This window comes from Carassius carassius, chromosome 22 (assembly GCF_963082965.1).
Source record: "Carassius carassius chromosome 22, fCarCar2.1, whole genome shotgun sequence".
NCBI classification, from domain to species: domain Eukaryota; kingdom Metazoa; phylum Chordata; class Actinopteri; order Cypriniformes; family Cyprinidae; genus Carassius; species Carassius carassius.
This window is the reverse complement of record NC_081776.1, coordinates 5,235,948-5,257,806: the sequence shown is the minus strand read 5'-3', so window position 1 is coordinate 5,257,806 and position 21,859 is coordinate 5,235,948. Positions and strand designations below refer to the sequence as shown.

The following is a 21,859-nucleotide window of genomic DNA, read 5'->3' as shown; positions in this document are numbered from 1 at the left end:
ATTATTTTATAATAAATAAATGAATTAATTTATTAATTATTTTTTATTTAGCTTTTAAAAGTGAGGTTTAAATACAACAAACAAAAACCTGCTTATACACTATCTTGCCATACACTTGTATAAAAAAAACAACAACTAAGCAGTTAAAAAAAGTGTTGTTTTTCATTTTGATCATGTCTTATCTCATCTAGTTTACAAAGCGACCAGGAAAGCCACTTGTTGGTTTTGAAATGCATTTTTAAATACAAATAGCTTGAAACATGACACTATCACAGGGCTTATTGCAGAAGATGTTAAAAAACAGCATGAGTCTTGCGGCTGTAGCAGCAATGCTTTAAACTCTCTAAGATGGTTGTACCGTGCAGATCAAATGCTAAATTAAATACCTCTACTACAATAGAAATAGAAAAATAACAAATAAGAGAACATCTGAGTCTAATCAATCTGGTTTTTGGACCCTTCCCTATACTCATAATCTGCATGCTTTTCACACACACGGCTAAATGAGATCTTGGAATGTTGCATTCTTTCCTAAATCCTGACTATTTGTCATGTGGTGATTCTGGAATGAAAAGAACTGCATGGGGAAACACGTGGCGTGTTTTTCTGTTCTGCTGACGCTAATGCAAGTTTACAAGTCATTTGTCATTTGTGTCTATTTGTGTGTGTTTGCGTGTGTGTGAGCTGGTGTGGGTGGATGAAGTATTAAGGATGGCTGTCCCTTTCAGAGAGCGTGAAGCACAAACAATGTGTAGGACCCACAGCACATATCGCTCAGAGCTAAACACACACACAGCCTAAACTTTCCCACATCTCCTGAGTACGCGTTCATATGGACAGTTACTCACAGACACGGTGACAAGTCACGATGATGCGTGGTGAACACAAACACATCCTGTGTGCCCTGCAGGGGGTTATCGTCAGTGGAAAGCTGCTAGCTGAATGTTTATGCACCAGCAGTAAAAGAGCAGGTAGAAGGTAATTGAGAAAACTGCATTTTAAACTCAGGAGATTAAAATGAAGTTGCACTGAAATCAAAAGACTTTTGGTGGTTAATAAGATTGTGATGGATTGGAAAAGTCCAAAAAAAGTGTAATATTGTAGTGTAATACTTTTTGCTCTATTATTTGGGTAGTTGACATGACTTCAGGCAGTGTGTGGCATGCTGTACTATTTTTAATAAAATGTATTGTAGATGATTTTTTTATTATTATGCATATTCATTTAAAAATGCATTTATTCATTTAACAGACCCTTTTATCAAAGTGATTCATCTTAAGGAGGCAATAACATGAAAAGTACTAGTAATGGAATGTTTCAAACATCGTCCAGAATAGAACAAGGAGGAAATGGAATGTAATTTGTACTGTAAAATTAATTTGTAATACTGCAGTAATTCCAACTGAAAAAAAAGAAAAAAAAATGTAAATGAGCGCTCTTTAATATTTTGAGTGTAAAACGTACTTATTTTTCTCCTGAGAAAATAGGCCTTAGAACTGTCATGTCTCCTATAGAGTTCAAACTGATATCTAAACCATGTCAAAAACCTGTGCTCTAATTTATATATTTAAAAACAAAAACACCTGGTTGCCAACATATATGCATGTAGGTTTACATGTTATTGTAAACATCTTTCAGTCGTTAGAAATGTTGCTATTGTGTTTATGGATTACAAAGTATTTAAAGTAGTTTTAAGTATTTGGATTATATATACAAATATTGTAATATAATGTGAATTTTTTAGTATGTATTGTAAACTGTTTATAGTTTAATTTTATAATGTTTTTGATAAAAGATAGCAAAGATTTCAGGATGAAGTTATTTTAGTCATACTGCTCACCCAATATGTGTGTATGTAAGAGGGATTGAAGCATTTTTAATTATGTTGTTTATGCTCTTTATGACGAGAGGAGGAGAAGAGAATGAAAAGAGGAGGGGATAAAGTGTAAAGAAGCAAGCAGACTTTTTCCCCAGTAAAGGTGAAATGAAAATAGAAGAAATGTTCACTATCCATTGACTCCAAGAGGAATAATTAATACCAGAGATGCAAAAGGCTCCGTAATTAGATTTTTTAATTATTGAGGATTTGCTTCTCCTCTGTAGTGCCCAATTAAAGAAGCTCATCAAAACAAAACCAAAAAAAAAAAAAAGTTAAGTGAAAGACAGAGAGGATGTGTGTTTTCTTCTCTTCTGTTCTGCTATACCTTTCTCCCTTGTGTTTGATGACTCCTCTTCACTGATGAAGGGGATATGGCACGAGAATAATGAACGGCCCTTCATTTGGATGAAGCAAACTATTAAAAAGGAGTAGAGGAGGAACTGAGCCTAATGATGGAGAGGAAGAGGCCAGTGTGGTGGTGGATGTATATAAAACAGCTCGTTTAACTGCCTGACCTGGTTGGCACGGCTGTGTGAATTAATTAAAGTGGCGGCTGATGTGGTGAGTGATTAGAAAAAAGAGAAGAGATTAGTACAGTATCAGTCGTGTCTCCCCATGGGGATAAGAGCTCACTGCTTCGGCTATGTAGGGCTGGCCACATGAGGACCTCCTCAATTAACATCTGAGATGCCTAAGGGAGAGGGGGGTGTCGGATCGGCCTAGTCCTGTCATGTAGACCCCTCACGCTCACACACAGAAAAGTTATTCAACCTTGTCTCTTTCCAGCTGGTTGGTAAGATCTTAGGATTTTTAAAAATGCTTTTACACATGATTCATGTCTTGGGCTAAAACTACCAGGCATGAGCATTATAGGCTTTTATGAGGCTGTGTAGTAGCAAGGTTGTCTTGTTGTCCAGTTATCAGTAATTCATTTGAATTAATTAATTAAAATGGGCACTTTAGTCTCGTTTTTTTTTTTACCGCCATTTTTTGCTTATTAAAAAAAAAAATAGACAATTTTATTGTTACGCAGTACAGTCAGATTGTTGTTGTTATCCAATTTTTTTAAGAATTTAAATTAACACTATGGTCCAGTATTCATTTGTATTTATCAGTTCATTGTAATTAAAAAAAATAATAATAATTTCACAATGGTGTTAAAACCTGTAACTATATAGGACTAGAATAAAACAATATGATATATTATAACTTTATATTTTGTTATATCAATAATACAAAGATAAACATGTTTTGATCCACTTTTTTAATATCTAGTGCATTTTTTTAGCACCGTCTCATTCTTTTTCCTCAAAACCTTTTTAATATCTAACCCTGATAACTGCAAATGATATGCATAATCACTGGCTATACTTTGAAACCTCAGTAACGAACTGTTTTGCAAATAAATAATAAAACTTTGAGCATTGGTCCAAGTGTTATCCTCTAATGCTTTACTCCATCGAGTTGAATGCATTGGGGAATTTTGACATGAATCAAGGGCCTTTAAGGTGTGGACCAAATACTGCAGCATCCAGCACTCCACTCTTTTCAGTCTGATTTCTGTGTCAGTCATTCTGCTGGCAACACGATAGAAACAAGAGACGTTTTTTATTTAAAGTGACTGACTCTGGGGCTTCATGTCTTGGCTGGATGTTACCTGTAAATTGGTCTCCAAGGCGAAACTCCTCGCTCACACTGCGCTTATGTCTTCGCACATATGTGAGTGTGCGAAGCTCTGGGGACTTTCTTTACATTCTCATAAACGCTGAAATTGTTTACCTGCAAAACAGACAAGATAATTCAGTTTACCTATGTCCTTCTACATAATATCACTCACTTTATCAGTCGTGTTCTGCATCCAAAATAAATAAAAAATAATAAAAAATGATTCAGAGAATAAATTATACACCATATTAAGCAAAAGATGGAGCATACAATGGTTCTTTCTTACCCATCCTGCGTTCATCTTGTTCTCTCTCTCTCGTGTCTTTTTCCGTCTGCTGCCTCTTCAGTGCTGGCTGTGGCGTGTGGTCGGGCGTCAGAATTAGCTGCCCTACAGCGATGGCTAATCAACACACTTTCACAGTTCCTGAGGAGGAGGATATGTTCCCCTCTCCCTCCCTTTTCCTCTTTTTCTCTCCTTCCATCACCACTCCTTTCTTTTCCGCACTCCACTTTTCTTCTCCGTCTCCCTCCTCCTGGAGAACTTGGAAATAATTTGAGTCTCCTGGGTTTTTACACATTCTAATTTCCAACTAAATGGGACATCTGTTTGAGAAAAGGAAGATTTGCCACGGTTGCCACGGCAACTATAACTCTGTGGGAAAGAGAGGGGAAGAAGGAGGAAAAAAATGTCCAGCAGTTAAACAGGCAGAATTAGCTGCTGATTTTAGCAGCATAGTCTCAATCCCAGACAACCACATCTGCTACATTACCTCACTTTCTACATGTTAACTCTCTCTCTCTCCTGCTCATTACACCTCTCTTGCTCTCGATTCTGAACTGGATATTTATTTTCTCCGCACAGCTGTGGAGGAATGAAATGCAAAAGCATGTGGCAAAACTTGTGTGGCTAGTATTTTTTGCCACCAATTTGAGCTGGAGACATTTTATTCCCTTACACAGATGCACGTTCACACAAATATGATTATCTGGGGTATAAGGGTTGTATAAAAAAACATTCATTTTTTAAGATCATTTGAAAACTAAATGCTTTGCTGTTGTATTAAAAATCGAAATATTTGGTAAAAGTAATTGTATTTTTTATTGTGTAGCTTTTTTTTTTACAAAACTGTTTTTTGTCCATTTGTGTTTATTTATCAAATATATTATATGAATTAATCAATTAAAATTGTCACTATGTATTGGCCAGTGTCAGTTTTATTTTTAACATTTTATTTATTAATCTTTTATAAGGGCATTTTCTTATATAAGGGCATATCTGTTTATATTTATTAAATAATTCATATGAATTAATAATTTGAAATTATATGCTATACTATACTACACTCTACTATACTAGATATGCCTAGAATGCAATATTTTAATATATTATAATTGTTTATATTGTTATGTCCATAATATATTGATATTTATATGGATTAAATATAATTTTTATCCACATTCTAAATATCTAGGGCAATTTGTGTTGCAGATTTTTTTATGATTTATTTATTAAATAAATGTTTATAAATAACATTTAAAATGCCTTGCATTTTTACTGAAACAATATTTAAATGGCTCCTCATGGCACTTACTCTAGATGTCCCTGAACGTTTCAGGCAAGCTGAGACACAAAATCGGGTTGAAATTGTATCAAACTGCGCCTCTCAGCTGAACCAAAAGGCCATGCTGGTAAGCCAACACAAAGCGCATTAACACAGCAGTAGTAAGTTTCTATGACCTGACCGGTTCACCGTGTGTGTGTGTGTGTCCATGAGCCAGAAGGCAATAGCTTTGCATCACTCCAAGCCACTCCATAAGTCTGTCTCATCTCTAACACACATGGTCATTGACACACGTTCACACTCATTTACACACACACACACAAACACACACACACTGGTGCTGCTGTCCTGCACCTGCTCCTCACAGTTCAGACTAGAGGGGCCTGGCGACAGCTCATCTTTCTCTCTCAAAAACACATACACACACACACACATCCTTATTAACTTCTTTCAATCATTTTTAAACTCTCTCCATGTCTATCCTGTTCTCTTCTCTCTGTCCACTTCAGCACCGTTTACAAACTGCTAATACACAACCTAACGTATTGCCAATGCAATTATAACGTATGACATGAGTGTTATGTGAAATGAGTGTTTGAGGGCTTCCAGAGGGAGCTCATTAGCGCTGCATGTACGGTGTCTGTTTGAGTCGCACATATCTCTCAGCACTCCTAAAATCCTCCCGGAAGAAAGGTGAGAAACAAAGCCAAGGGACCTGATGGAAGAAACGGAAGTAATCGTTCAGTGAAGTATCTCCAGACACTATATGCTTTGTAGTTTAAAGTCACACTCTGCAAATATTCAGAATTTGTATCTTTTTTTGGTCTAGGATACTACACAGTATGTCTTTAGTTTTATTAAAAGATTCAGTAAAGATGTTTGCAATGCTTTTAAAAAGGTAATAGTGTTTAATAACGATTTTTAAATGAATATTCCGGGTTATTATATTATATTATAATGTATGTGTTTTCAGTATGAAAAAAAAAAGTTTAGTTAAGCAGACAAAACCAAGACAAGTGTGAGCTTTTGTTTTTGTGTTTAAGAGAAAACTGCTATTGAAAGAACTTAATGAAAACTTATCTATTATTCTTCTTCTTTGCTCTTCTTCCAATTGATTAATATTTGTAATCTCTTCTACTCCTCGTTATGTCTCTCATTCCTTTTCTGCTCTTCTTCATCATTGTGAAGGGCCATGGATTCTTTCAGGAAGTTTTTCTTGTCCTGTATGGTATAAATGAGAAGTTTAATTTAGTATGACTCATGACTGTTGAGCATCTTCGTCTCTTCTGTGGAAGCACATACCCCTACAAGCAGTAGCAAGATGAGAACTTCTCTGCAGATGTTGTCCATTGAGGCTTTTTTTTTCTTGCAGTAAGCATTTATTACGCTTGATTTTTCAAAAGGAATGCCGAATGTAGCTTTGCAGACGCAGATGTCTTTATTCATGCAATCATGGACATTTAAGAACTGCTTTTAAGAATGCATGGATTGACTTTAAAGGGATTTTTCTTTATGCATTCTGTCATTATTTACTCACCCAAGTGTATTTCAAAACCTGTATAAGTTCTTTCTTTCGTGGGAGACAAAGGGAATTTGTGCATATATAAAAATTTGGCACATAGGTGTCAGATTTGACATGAGTAATGTCAAACTCTATTGGTTCTCATTGTATGTATCGTAGCCAATTGCACCACGCCAAATCTGAATATGCTAATGTGCTTGTGTGTCGCTTTTGCTCGATCCATTCCTTTAAAGCCCTGCATCAGCTATCAAACACTTCTGTGTGTCCCTGCTCTTGGCTCGTTATGTTAATCAGTGCTGTGAATGTTCCTGTTGATGAGTGTGAGTCCACACAGCTGTTCTGAAGTCTGCTGTGTGCACAGGCCAGTGTGTGTGTGTATAAGTTTGAGAGACGTGTCAGGCTGTGATGTCTCATTGCACAGATGGATTTGTTACTGCTGGTTTTTGGACTGTCCAGATCAGATTCAGTGGAGCAGAAACATTCACCTAGGGTCCAAATTCATTATCCAAAGACGATCATGTGGTTAACACCATTGACTGTATAAAAACATCGATGTAGTGTCCGTGATGTCACCTGTAGATTTCCGTTTTTGAAGCTCAAACTGGGTGGAGCGGGCCGTCGCCATCTTGGGCAAAGTGGCGGGAGCTGGTTGGTGAAACCACGCCCACCTAGCTCAACAGCGGTGTTATTATTAAGTCCCTTAAAATCTTTAAAGTCGCCATGACTTTTAAAATTAACTTTTTATTTTCTAATGCAAGTGACCTGTCTTATTGTAAATAATTTATCCATGCATTTATTTTTTTATGCCAATCAACAACTGACCTAGATTTTTTTATGTGTAGAATTATATTTCTTTTTTTTCTCTATGATAAAATAAAAACACATTAATCTGTAATAATTTTTTTTATCAACAGCTGACCTCAATTGTTTTTCTTTATTTATATATATATATATATATATATATATATATATATAAAATGTATTTATTCGTTTTTTGCAAATTCTGTATTATCAATTACTAAACACACTCCACTGTGTGTGTGTGTGTATCAGTTAGTGCATATGTTTTTGTGAACTTGTGTATGTGTTGTGGCTAGTATTCTTGGTTTCACTTTTACATGCTGAGTGTTGCATAAGTCATGTTGGGGACCAAATATCCCGTATTTACCACGTTTTAACCCAGAGACAGAGTGGGGGACTCAGACAAGTTGTAAAGAGCATCTGCAGCTATGTCTGACAGAAACATAAACAGACCCACACACTCCAATCGGCTCAAGCCTGGTCTAATCCCTTTATTGTCAGAGACGGATATACTCTGCTTTCCAGGGTTTCTCTGTCTCTCTTTCTCTGGTTTTGTGCAGTGTGTGTCTCTCCTGCTGTGCTGCTCGGACTGGAGCCCTGTGTGAATGGACTGCTTGTTTCTCTCAGATTAAACATCAAAGTCCAGCTGGCCCTGCAGTTCAGCACAATATGACGCAGCACACTAAATATATAACACGGCCTGAAAAATAAAGCTACACTGTGCTAAATATGCAACACTGCCTGAATATACAACTATAAACCAGCACACAGCCCTATATTTACAACACTGGCTTAAAACTTAAGAATGGGTCACGATGATCAACTGATATTTCCTTGTGTTTTTAGTTTAATATGTGTATGTGTCGACAGCGTGCTGTGCTTTTAAAGGGGACATAACACACACAGTTTCTAGCAACCTCATTTTAATCATGAGTACCTACAGTATAGAGTAGTACTGCGTCCTTCATATCTCCGAAGAGTTTTTAGTTTTATCGGATTTATAAAAGAAATATACCGCTTTACATTTTACTCCAAAAACAGCCGAGCTCCTGGAGGTGTGCCGTGGGTGGAGCTAAAGAGTCACGAGGCATGTTGATGGGTGTGATTGCTATGTTGCTCTGGTTGCTGTGTGTGCACGCTCTTCCTGGAGAAGGGCCATACTCGGAAAAAAAACATTTTCCTGAAGGAGTGTATTTGGCACAAAAATGCTTAGTCACATGTCCAACTCGTTTTTTTTTAACTTTGGCCATGTTTCTTCCCCCCTCCCCCCAACAACCATCTTGTTAAAGAGGAATCTTAAAAGTGGGCATGAAATAAAAAAAAATCACTGTTTATTTTCAAATGTATGTGACTTGTCTTACTTTCAACAGTTCATACATTCATATGCAATATAATTTTATCGACTTATTTATTTTTGATTGTCCATGATACAATCATTTGAGATATTTATTTTATTTTGTTTTATTTTATTAAACATCTGACCTACATTTGATTTATATTTCTTTTTTCATTCTCTATGATAAAATAAAATAAATTAAATAAACACATTAATTGGTAATAATTTTAGTATTTTGTCTTTTATTTAAATTTTATAAAATAAAAATGTATAAATAAATTAAAAATGATTTAAAGTCCCAACCTACATTGTTTTTGTGTGAATTTATATTTCTTTGTTTGTTTGTTTTTCTCTATGATATAGTTATTTGAGATATTACCAATGAATGTGTTTTTGTTTTGATTTTATTTACTTTTACTTGTTTAACAAGCAATTTAATTCAGAAATGTTTCCATTTCATGAAAAGTTTTATTACAGTTCATTCATAGTTCAAGTGTGTAAGTGAGTGCTTGTGTGATGTTGACAGCACTTCTTTTGTGCTGGTAAATCTCAGTAGGCTGTTGTGACCCGCAAGTTATTAATTGAAACAGGCTCTCTTAATGAGGTTATGTGTGTGTGTTTGCATGGTAAAGAGGCTGTCTGATATTGCCTCTTTAACTCTTCAGAGATGTAACGGCTTATCTCTGTAGATTCCCAACCTCTTTTTCTCCATGGACACAACTGGGTCAGTGTCAGAAACGTCACATTACTAATTATACACTTACATACCTGCGTCTGTGCCATGCAAATACACTATCTTTAATATGCGCACACACAGAATAATGTGTACACCTCCTCTGTAATTAGGGTCAAGATACCACCAACATCTGTAATTACAGCAGCCAGGTGAGGATGTTGAACAAAAGCTCTCTTCATTTGCAGATAGCTTGTGTGTGTTTGTGTGTATATGTTCTCTTACTTTAAAATCCTTGAAGTTAACCAATGGGATGAAATATTGAAGCACAGCCTTTCCACCCCATCCATGTGTTTAAAGATTTATGGCAAAACTGCACTGATATCATTTGGCCAAGAGAGGTTTTGCACTCGCATAACCCTCACTGATTCTACCCAAACCCTACACTGGGGCGGCAGTGGCTCAGTGGTTCATGTAGGTTGTCTACAAACCGGAAGGTTGGTGGTTCAATCCCCGGTTCCACCTGACCAAGTGTCGAGCTGTCCTTGAGCAAGACACCTAACCCCAGCTGCTCCCGATGAGCTGGATGGTGCCTTGAATGACTGACACCGCAGTCGGTGTGTGAATGAGTGTGTGAATGTGAGGCAAATTGTAAAGCGCTTTGGATGGCCATGTGGTCTGTTGAAAGTGCTATATAAATGCAGTCCATTTACTTCACCCCATGACTGTTTTAAAGCCAGTAGTGACAAACAGACATCCGATTAGGTTTGCTTTTTATTAGTAGTTCCTTATAAAACAAGATGAATAATAATACAAATAATAATAATAATTTGAACAGTGATTTGAATCTGAAAACCTTAGCATTGTGGTAATGAGTTTTGTGTGGGCAAACACCCTTTACATTTGCTTCAGAAATTGAAAAATTTAGTTTGCAGTATTTCTTCTGCTTTTGCGCTGATGTGGCATCATGGGAGTAAAGGCATGACAACAAACAGCTGTCTTTGCTTTCTATTCACCTTGACAAAAGAAAAAAACATCTGAACTGATAAATACACAGATGGTTTAGTACATCAAGTATACTAGTCATTCCTTGTCCCATTTGAAGGAATTGCACGTTCATCTGATCTTTTGGCTTGATAAAATCTCCATTAAATCAGAATATCTGAATTACATGATTGCTAGTATTTTTAAGACATTTTAATGCCGTTATCACAGTGTCTCCCTTTCTGTCTATGTTCACACACAACCCTCCCTCTCTCATTTTCTTTCTGTTTATTAACCTCTCTGCTCAGTTAGAAAAATCTGTCTGGGATACCAATAATGAGTCCTTTCTCGATCCAGTGTAATTGAGACGTCCGTGTAAAGACGGAAATGAATATTTAAATTGCATCATCAATATGCAAAGGCCATTTTAAATGTTTTAAGATTAGAGATGTGAATTAATCAGACTGCGTCCGTGGGCCTTCGGATGTTTGATCATAAATGTTTAGACTCTGATGATAGAAGTGATTTGAATATTAATCAGATGAAATCAAATGAAAATAGCATTTGCTTTCCCACGAGCCCCTTCTTTCCTCTTTTCCTCTTGACCTTCTTGAGATGATGGAACTCAGGGCCGATCTGTATCGCCCCTCAAAGGCTCTGTGTGTGTGTGTGCGTGTGTGAGTGTGTGTGTGTGTATATGTTTTTTTGCAGTGCAGGACACTGATGCGTCAGCCAGCTATTAAAGTAAATGTTTCAAGTGACTACTCTATAAATTACAAAATCCACATAGGAAAGGGAACCTTCATGTGTAAACTGACACACACACACACACACACACACACACACACACACACTCTCTCTCTCTCTCTTAGAGTCTTTTAACATTTTCACAAACACACACACTCTCTCTAAGAGTCTTTTAATATACTCGCATGCATAAATGTGCAAATCCGCCAAAGCAGAGGAAGATGGATCTGGGGACAGATTGTTAGTGACATGTTAATTTCTATATCGTCACTCAAGCTTGGTGCATCTGCAATCAAAGTGATGGGGCATAGGCAAAACCATCAACCCCCTCTCTATCCTTAAATACTGTTGGTCTCTACCTGTTTCTTTTTATTTTTCATCTTTTTCTCTTATATATATTTAATAAAAAATGTAATAAAATGTAACACATATTCACTATTAACTAAGAGATTTCCCTCAAAAAAATCCTATTTTGTTGCTTATTGATTGTAAGGAAGGTAGTTGTTATAGTAGTTATGTTTAGGTATTGGGTTGGGTTAAGGCAGTGGTTCCCAAACTGGGGGGCGCGCCCCCGAGGTATTGCAGGGGGGGCGCGGCACGGCTACGGCTTCCCGGGTTAGTTACAATGCTAGCATAACAGCATGGACAAGTTTGTGACAGCGCTCCCAGCTAAACGCAAACCAGATGATGAATCTTCACCAAATGTAGCAACTTCAAAAGCAAAGACAAGAAAATATGACGAGGCATATCTCGCACTCGGCTTCACCAGCACAACAGTGGGTAAGGAGGAAAGACCACAGTGTGTTGTGTGTCTAAAAATACTAGCTTGCGACAGTCTGAAGCCGAACAAATTAAAACGCCACTTGGAGACAACACATCCCGAGCACAAAGACAAGCCGGTGGAGTTCTTCAGAAAAAAACTCACACAGTGTCGTGCACAGCAGAGTCGCTTTACTAAAGCAGCATCCCTGCCTGCAAATGCTCAACTCGCATCCTACAAAGTTGCCTACAGAGTTGCTCAGTGTAAAAAGCCACACACTATAGCCGAGGAATTAATACTTCCCTCTGCGATCGACATGGTCTCAACTATGATCGACGAAGCCACTGCCAGCAAGCTAAAGGCAATTCCTCTCTCAAACAATACTATCTCAAGGCGTATTTATGATATGTCAAAAGACATAGAAGAGCAGCTAAATGACAAGATACGGGACCGACGCTTTGCTCTGCAGATGGATGAGGCGACTGACAGTAATAAAGACTGCTTATTGATAACATACGTCAGATTCATTGATGCCGATGATTTGAGGGAGGATTTGCTTTTCTGCAAACAAGTGACGAGCAGAGCCACTGCAGACGAACTGTTTAAAATAATTGACACTTACTTGAGAGAGGCCGATCTGAAATGGGAGGACTGTGTGGGGATCTGCACAGACGGTGCTCAGGCCATGGCTGGGAGAAGAGGGGGGCTGCAAGCGCTCATCAAGCGCATCTCCCCTAACGTGCAGTGGACACACTGTATGATACACCGAGAGGCGCTGGCGTCTAAACAGCTGAGTCCCGACCTGCACGATGTTATGACGGATGTCATCACTACAGTGAACTACATTAAAACACGACATGTCAAAGCACGTATTTTCTCTGCACTGTGTGAGGAAATGGGCTCCGACCACACAGCTGTTCTGTTTCACGTCACGTGGGAAGGTTTTATCCAGGGTCTTTGAACTGCGGGATGAGATCCGCATCTTTTTGGAGGAGGAGGAAAATGAACTTGCCCACAAGTTTAACAACAACAAGTTCCTCATGAAACTTGCGTACCTCAGTGACATGTTTCAAAAACTCAATGAGCTAAATCTGCAGATGCAGGGCAGCAACACACACCTTCCACATCTGGCAGATAAAATCACATCATTCACAAGAAAGCTTGAGATGTGGGAGCAGCAAGTTACAGAGGGAAATATAGACTCGTTTGAGAACCTGAAGTCATTCATTGAGGTCAACAAATTGCAGAACACAGTGATCCCATGCATGAAAGCTCACATCTCTGCCCTCCAAAAGCATTTCCAGAGGTACTTCCCAGTGCAGGATCCTACACAATATGACTGGATCTGAGACCCCTTCAGTGCAACACCACCTGCCGAATTCAGCACTACAGAGAATGAACAGTTCATTGATGTCACCTCTGATTCAACAATGAGGCTTGAGTTTAAGTATAAGACACTAGCTGCATTTTGGATTGGAGTGGAGAAAGATTTCCCACTGCTAGGTAAAAGAGCTCTGGCCACACTCCTTCCATTTGCCACGTCTTACCTATGTGAGATAGGTTTTTCTGCTGTGGCCTCCATCAAGACTAAATACAGATCAAAGCTGGACATTGAAAATGAACTAAGAGTAGCAGTCTCACAGCTGCAACCCCGATTTGAGAAGATCTGCAGCATGAAGCAAGCCCACACCAGTCACTGAAAAGATGTGGACATTAAGGTGCAGTTTTTGCAGAGTTAAATGTTCAGGATTTTGTTATTTTCTTCAGAGAGCTGGTAAAGTGTAAAAGGCCACTTTCATGCAGGAATGGAGTTTATAAGAAGATGTGTTGAAAGCCATGAACACCATTACATGGTAAAATTTTATGATACATGATGCAGTGTCACTTTTAATAATTGTGAAGGTGATTTGTCTTTTTTTTTTTTAGTTTTGTTCAGGAAGAAGTTGCCATTTTGTATGACTTACAATGTTAAGTAAAGTCCAGTGGAGTTTAGAAACAAAGGATTTGTATGTTTGTGTCAGTGTGGGGGGGCTCGAAAATATTCTTATCTTCAGAAAGGGGAGCCCTGCAGAAAAAGTTTGGGAACCACTGGGTTAAGGGATCTTTTGTTTTGTTTATATGACGTTAAGGCCAAGTAGAACCCTCTGCCAATCGATTCCATTTGCTGTGGGCTGAACAAATGCACAAATGGTAATCCTTCAGTGTGTTGCGCCCACTTACCAGCCTTTACGCACAGTTTGGACTACTGGGCGAATGTTACATCACTTAATTAATATTCATGAACCATGCTTTTCAAATCATTCCTACTCCATCCCTTTTTTAGAGTGTGATGGTAGAAATGAAAGCACTCAATTTAAGCTGGCCTGAAACCTGTGACCTTTCCACTCCTTTCACTCCTTTTTAAAATCTTTTTTTTTTCGCTTACATTTCATAAAAGATGTGAGAAAGATTCCAGATCAAAGTGATTGCTATTTGTGATTTGGGTGTTTTTCTGTTATTTTATCATCATAGACCCAAGATCTTTTGCAGATCCTCCATATACAGATCCTAATGGAAATGTCATCTTGTTTTCATTAGCGGTAGAGCAGTCTGCGTAAAAGATCATTGAAGCACAGGGGAAGAGATGTTCACGGTCGCATCAGTAGGCCTTAACAGTGTTTTTTCCTCTGTTATGTATGTTTTCAGGCAGCCATGGTACTATGGCTGGGGTTTTAATCTACCACGAGGACAAGCACTGCTGGACAAATGGAATCAGATCCCAGACTCCACAGATATTCTTCTCACACACTGCCCTCCTCTGGGTAAGACCTAAATCACACACAAATGCACACACACAAAGCATGCGGTAATGGTTATTCCCCATTATGTTGTCTTCATCCACACACACGCACACTCTTTTGCTATGAGGCATTGGCAGATGGAGTTGCTACAGCAGGCTGCTAAAGCATGCAACACTGAGACACTGTTCATAGTGCAGCAAATCCCTCCACACACACAGTCATATGTACTGAGAACGAAAGTTTGTGCATAAAGACAGCTGCAGTTTAAAATACTAAGCTTTTGGGCTTTGAGATTTGACAATGTGTAATTCTCATGGTAAAGACTTGTCTTACTATACATTTGTGCTAATGTGGGTGTTTATCATAGTGTTGCAAATTAGCCCCATATGACATCTCTGAAGATTTACAGCGGGTCTGTGCATTATGTATGTGTAGACATCAGACTACAGTTGTAAAATCAAGTATGTAATGATCATTTTAGATTCAGTTAATTCATATATAAGAGTAAGTCTCTTCTCAAATTAATATTCATTTCATTTTTGTATGAAAACAATTAAAAACAGTGCAGGTGGGTGTAATAACGTGTCCTGTGTAAACAACAGGGATCATAAAAGGATCACTCTTTACTGAGATCACAAACTTGAAATCTTTGTACTTGCTCTATACTTAGTGTGGGTTTGGAAATAAAGAACTGGTTTGAAATCTGGAATCAAACTTCATGATGTTATTGGTTTTGGATGTGTAAACATTTTTGGACTTTTGGACAATCAAAATTCAGGATGTGAATTACTTATTCTACTATGCCTAAGGCTTTGCTCATGAATATTTATTAGTTCACGCATTAGTTGCTTGATAACCTTCCTAGAGCATCCAGTCACATCATCTAATTAAAATTTAGTGCAAAATCTCAAGGTGTAGTGTTATGGTGACTTTATAAAAATAAAAAAAAGATTTATTCCTTAAAATTGCCAAAACATCATTAAGAATATGAAACACGTAGTGGAATCAGAACTAAAGTCTTTAAATTCATTATGATTCTCTTCCCTAACTTGGTACATCTGGCATTTGTTCAGCTTGTAACTCCACAAGCGTAAATTAACCTAAATGTCTGTTCTAACATCATATATTTCTGTCTTTTTCTTTGCCTTTTGATGTTTCTTATTAGTCATTATACTACCTTTTTGTAGGATTTTTGGACTGGGTGCCCAGGAAGATGCAGCGTGTTGGCTGTATGGAGCTGTTGAACACTGTCCAGAGAAGAGTTCAGCCCAAACTACATGTATTTGGACACATTCATGAAGGTAATCACATGAGATGATAAGAGTCGCAATTGTCTATACATCATATGCATGAAATCCACACAGCCCTGTGATCTCAAATATATTTGTTCATGCTGCCACGTCAATCTATCTGCCTGTTTTGGGGTTAGCAGGGCAGAGTCTGTCCCATGCTGCTTTGCCTTCTGACAGCTTCATTGCAAAAACTAGATCACATTCATATTCACAGTAAATTTAGCACACACACTCAAAATGCTTTTAATGAAGGATTCTCATCTTAGTCTGCAATATGATTGCATTTTACATGTGTGTAAAGCTTGTGTTTTGGGCTTTGCATGTCTATGTTTGACTCGGTTTATGTTATGGTACAGAAATGAGCAAAAATATCTCCACTCGTAGCAAAAATTGCAGCCATTTGCTAGCTGTTATGTGTCGTTTTTGCTGTTTGCAATTTACTTAGTTCCAAACTATTCCTTTAATAACATTTGGTGTCACTGTTCACCTTTTAAATGCATGTTAAAATATTTTCACAAAAACAACAAATGTATGACATTCTTCAACTTAAAGAAGCGTAATATCTTTATGTTTTTGCGAGCTAGGTTACGGTATGATGGCAGATGGAACCACCACGTTCATTAATGCCTCGGCGTGCACGGTGAACTTCCAACCTATGAACCCGCCCATCGTTTTCGACTTGCCCAATCCCAGGAGCTCATGATTGAACAGGGCCCTGCCCCCCATCCCATTCTTTCAATCAGGGTCCCAGTTTGAGCATGTACGGATGCTGCGTAGTGTATATAGAGTGGACAAGAGACACTAATTTCGATATTCACAAGGATATTTCCATCCATTTATTTTGACGTATGCCACGCTCAGACACACAATATAGTGGTGTTCTGTCTCTCTGACATGGATGTTTGAACTGTTTTCTGAATTTGACTCTTGCGTTGCACTTGAATCGGCGTGACAGTCACTTGTACTTAAAGTCATGGAAGCCAATCAGTCCTCGAGATGATGGGAAGCCAAGCTTTCTTCTCATTGGCTGCCACTTTGTAACCTTGTAGCCTCAATGGACATCTGACTTGGAAAAAACTTTTTTTCTTTTTCTCTGGATCCACTCTTGAAAGTTACAGGATGTGCCCAGAGGAAACACTGCGCTTAGTGCAAACAAGTTGGTTCAGGGTCTTTACCATTTCTATCTTTCTCTCTCTCTTTCTCTGAGTCTCAGTCTCTCATCCTACTTTTTTCTATCTTTTCTGTTGTTATATGTTGCTCTTTTGAACTTGGGGCCATGTTGGGTTTCACTGGGAGAACGGCCCTAAACAGGAATGTAACATTTAAAATATTGATGGTGAAAAAGAAACAAATAAGTGTCTGAATATTTTCAAATGTTCTCCACATTTTTATGCCTTCTTTGTTGTATGATTTACTGCAAGCGTGTAAAACTGTGAGTGTTTTTCAAGCAGATGGTCCCTCACTAAAGCAGTGTGGACTTTTACAGTAGTTTGAAGTGTTTGTTTGAGGTCAAATATTTAAAAGTTCTTCTAAAGCGCCGCCGTTAACGCCCCTCCTCCGAATATCAAAAATTCATCATGCACGCAAAGTGCGCTTTTGCATAACAAGAATATGTTGCACTTTGATACACATGTTCCCCACTATTATTTATTAACATTCCTCCTGGTGATAATTTATTCCCATGTGTTTTACAGCTCTTCAGAATCGACTGTGTGTGGCATTAGGCCTAATATGACCGTTCTGTTAGATATGCAGTGGGTTTTAATCTCCTCCTTATAAAAGGATGAATAAAAATGAACAAATAGAACAAATTAAAGCTCTCTGTGTGTGTGTGTGTGTGTGTGTGTGTGTGTGTGCGCGTCTGTGGGCTCCTGTGTGTACGAACACAATCAATTGCTAATCTTTCATAACCTGAGGAAAAGAACGAATCAGAGCACTGAGAGATCGAAGAGATAAAAAGAATTATATTGTAAACGGCAACTAGGATGGGTTGATGTCTGAGAGACGGATTTCTGTCTCATCTTTTTTATTTATTTCATAAGAGTTTTTCTTGCTGTTTGTACACTTGTTTGCATTTGGTCAGGGGTGCTTTATTGTCTCTTGTGGCTTTCCTCTTTTTTTTTTCTTTCTCCATTCATTCTTGCCCCAGTGAGGCCTATTCTTTGAAGACGCTTTCGTCAGGTTTACTGCTGTGCTTCAGTTATTTTTTTCCCCAGCATGCTGTTCTGAATTTCCAAACAGATTCTGTGCGTTGTTAATTCATGTGTTGTGAAATTTCAGTGAAAGATAAAATTTGGGAGATTCTTTTGTTTTTCGTCACTTAATTTTATGCCTTCTAAAGAGTTATGGATGTTGAATAAATTCTAGCAGAGATGAATTCTCTGTCAAAACTGCTTCTTTTTGTTCTGGAGATGGTCATTTAAAGAGTAAATGTCTACACACTAATATTAATGCTTCAGAATTGTATTAAACAATCTTCAATGTGAAATATTAGAGACAGGTAATGACATCATCAGATTATCTGCCCACAGGAAGTTACATGATTTACAACAATTTATTTTATACCAGTAAAAATCTACATATTATTTTATATATTCTGAGAATATTAGGAGAACACTGATATAAATATTTTACCAAATGCTTTTTTTTCAGTTTGGTAATTATCAGTAGGCTGATAATATTTTTAATTGTCATGGCCAATAACTTATAAATGGCTAATACTGAAATTCTGTAATATTTTGTATTTATATATTTTTTTTAATAAAACACTTAAAAGAAAAATCTATTTTATAAGATAAGTGAATTTAGACGTCACATATTTGTTCTATAAATTATGAAAAATATTCTGTATAATTTATCTTATCAAATTAGTGCTTTTAAAGAATAACTTTACATTTGATGAGATCTGACATTTGTATCATAAAAATGTCAAAATATGAGAAAGGACCCTCCACAACAATAAAAAAAATCAGCTGTTTACCAATAAATTGTGCATAAAAACTAGGGGTTGTACTATGTACGCAAACATGTGACTTCCTAAAATCATGTTAATCTGATGATTTCATATTTTCATCTTTTGCATACATAGTACATTGTACTGATGTCGCTATATAAATAGGTTTTTTGTTTGCTGTGTTCAGTTTAGATCTTAAGAGTAATACTTGTTTCATTTTTCTGGATTGTGTTCTTCATCTGTACCTACAGTAACAAGTTGGATGTGTACGCTTTTTTTCTGGAGTCTCTCCAAAGATCATTCTCACAAATGAAATTCAAACACATCACTATCACCAAGATATAACCAATTTCTCCATCAATCTCTCGTTGGGCCTCCTAAATTAAAATGTATCCCTATCACTGGGGTATATCCTTATTAATCTTCAATCTTACTTTCATTTCTGTTATTTTTTTCTCTATCTGCATTTGACATGAGTCCATTCCACATTATTACATTCTCACTTTTTAGTCCTAATCAAAGGACTCTGAATTTCATATCAATTATCTGCACGTGCCTAAAACTTAATTTACGTGGGCAAAAATTGTCCTCACTCTTGTATCACTTCGGCCTTCCTTCTTCAACACCTCTGCACACCCTGATGAAATCCCTCATTCAAATAATTACATGAGTAATCCTACAGGATGGAAGATAATTTATTCCAGGCTGGCTTTTACTATGCCATTAAAGACTCTGTTATCCTTCACGTCTCTGGCCACTTTTTACCTACATCTATTACTCTCCTTCCATGCCCACTTCCATTTTCTTAGATCTTTTTTCCCCCTCTTTACATCCACTGCATCCTCTTTAGTACACACCATCAACATCTGTCTCTCTGTCGACTTGTCTGCTTTACACAACAATGTCCTCTACTGTCTGTCTCTCTCCCTGCGTCTCTTATAAACTTGCAAATACATCTTCGACATGTTCTTGTCAGCCGTTTCAGGCTCTTAAACCTGAACAAAAGACCTGGTGTAGTGCATTTTAGCGCTGTTAAACAAAAACCAACACAAAACAATTAGCCGCAACAATGCATGCTGATTACTGTCATATGCTGCTTATATATGAACAATGTTTGTTGTGACAAAAATGTTTAATTTTTAGCGTCTTTGAATTACTTGTATCCTGAAGCAGAAGTTGGTTGAAACCTTTAAAAATATTGGAAACGTACTCGGTTACTAAACGTAACCTCGGTTCTCTCTAGAAGAGCGAACGAGTACTGCGTCTTAGCTAAGACGCTACGGGAAAAGTCTCTTTTCACGAAATACTGAAGCAAAAAATTATCCTTAATTTTGTATTTTTGTAAAGCGCATTTGCAGCAATACACAGCCATAGGCGAGACGGCTCGTTCGCTCATTGGCTTGTTCTGCGGCAACTGCACAGCCTATCGAGCGCGGGCTGATGCAACATCAGACCAATAAGGGCACTTCGCGCCCTTCTTGCCACTTCCCGCCGAAACAGGTGTGGCCCAACCTATAAAAGGAGCTTGAAAAGGCTGACTCACCTGATTTATTTCATCGCCGAAGCGAACCAGAGTGAATCGTGCGTACGGCAGAGAACGCAGTACTCGTTCGCTCTTCTAGAGAGAACCGAGGTTACGTTTAGTAACCGAGTACGTTCTCTTACGAGAGCTCTCTCGTACTGCGTCTTAGCTAAGATGCTACGGGAACCCAATGTAAAACGCCGTACGCGCAGGGATCACACACCAATAAACCTGAAGCAACGCCCAGGATTTACAGTGCACAGTCACCTGAGGGACTCACAGAGAGTCCAGGACAGAAAAGGGAAAAAGCCCTCCGTCCTATATCTAGCAGAATCCGTAGATGCGGCAATATGACATCACACAGCCGAGGCAAGGCCTGACCAATGTGGCAATGCGGGTCTTAAGCAATACTGCCCATATAACAGTCGGCAGCGCATAGCGTCCGTGAACTCAGAATTCCCCTCAGGGCCCTGATTCGACTATACCGACAACAGCCTTGCTTGCAAGGCGGGGACCTCCAGGTTATAGAACCTGATGAATGTAGACGGCGAGGCCAAACCTGCCGCCATACATATATCCTGCAAGGAGATCCCAGTAGACCACACCCACGACGAGGCGACGCCTCTTGTGGAGTGTGCTCTGACGCCCAACGGGCACTGAAGGCCCCTGGAAGCGTAAGCTAATGCTATGGCGTCAACTATCCATCTGGATAGAGTCTGTCTCGAAACAGCCATTCCCTTGGAACGTCCACCGAACGAGACAAACAGCTGCTCCGTCTGCCGAAAGGCAGCAGAGCGAGACACATAAGCTCTTAAAACCCTGACAGGGCAAAGAAGACTCGAGTCTCCATCCTCCCCTGACACCGGCAGGGCAGACAGGGCAATAACCTGAGCCCGAAACGGTGTGTTGAGGGATTTCGGCACATAACCGTGCCTAGGTTTGAGTATGACCCTTGAGTCATTGGGCCCAAACTCCAAGCACGACTGGCTCACCGAGAGCGCGTGCAAATCACCCACACGCTTCACAGAAGCGAGAGCCAACAAGAATACTGTCTTGAACGACAGATGCTGAAGGCTAACCGATTGGATAGGCTCAAAAGGGGGACCCTTCAAGGCCTCCAAAACCGCCGCGAGGTCCCACATAGGGACTGACGGAGGTCTGGGAGGATTCAGCCTCTGCATCAAATCTGGGAACCATGGTTGGTTCTTCCAAAGAGGTGCTACAAGCAGTATTGAACATCTCGTTTCTCTCACCCGTTCTATCACCTGCGGAAGGAGGGAGACGGGAGGGAACGCATAAAGCGGGCAGCACGGCCATCTCCGTGACAGCGCGCTTTCGTTCTTGGAAAAGAACGCGGGGCAGTGAGCATTTTCGTGGGACGCA

At 38.6% G+C, this 21,859-nt stretch overlaps 1 protein-coding gene across 1 annotated transcript in view; it reads left to right on the top strand.

Moving 5' to 3' along the window:
* Positions 1-18,394, top strand: part of LOC132098765 (metallophosphoesterase domain-containing protein 1-like) — a 31,806-nt gene extending 13,412 nt beyond the window's left edge. The window contains exons 5-7 of the mRNA XM_059504932.1: positions 14,615-14,730; positions 15,897-16,010; positions 16,586-18,394. Coding sequence (XP_059360915.1) covers positions 14,615-14,730; positions 15,897-16,010; positions 16,586-16,704 — 349 coding nt within the window. The 3' untranslated portion in view covers positions 16,705-18,394. The remainder of the gene's footprint in view (positions 1-14,614; positions 14,731-15,896; positions 16,011-16,585) is intronic.
* The last annotated feature ends 3,465 nt before the right edge of the window (positions 18,395-21,859 follow it).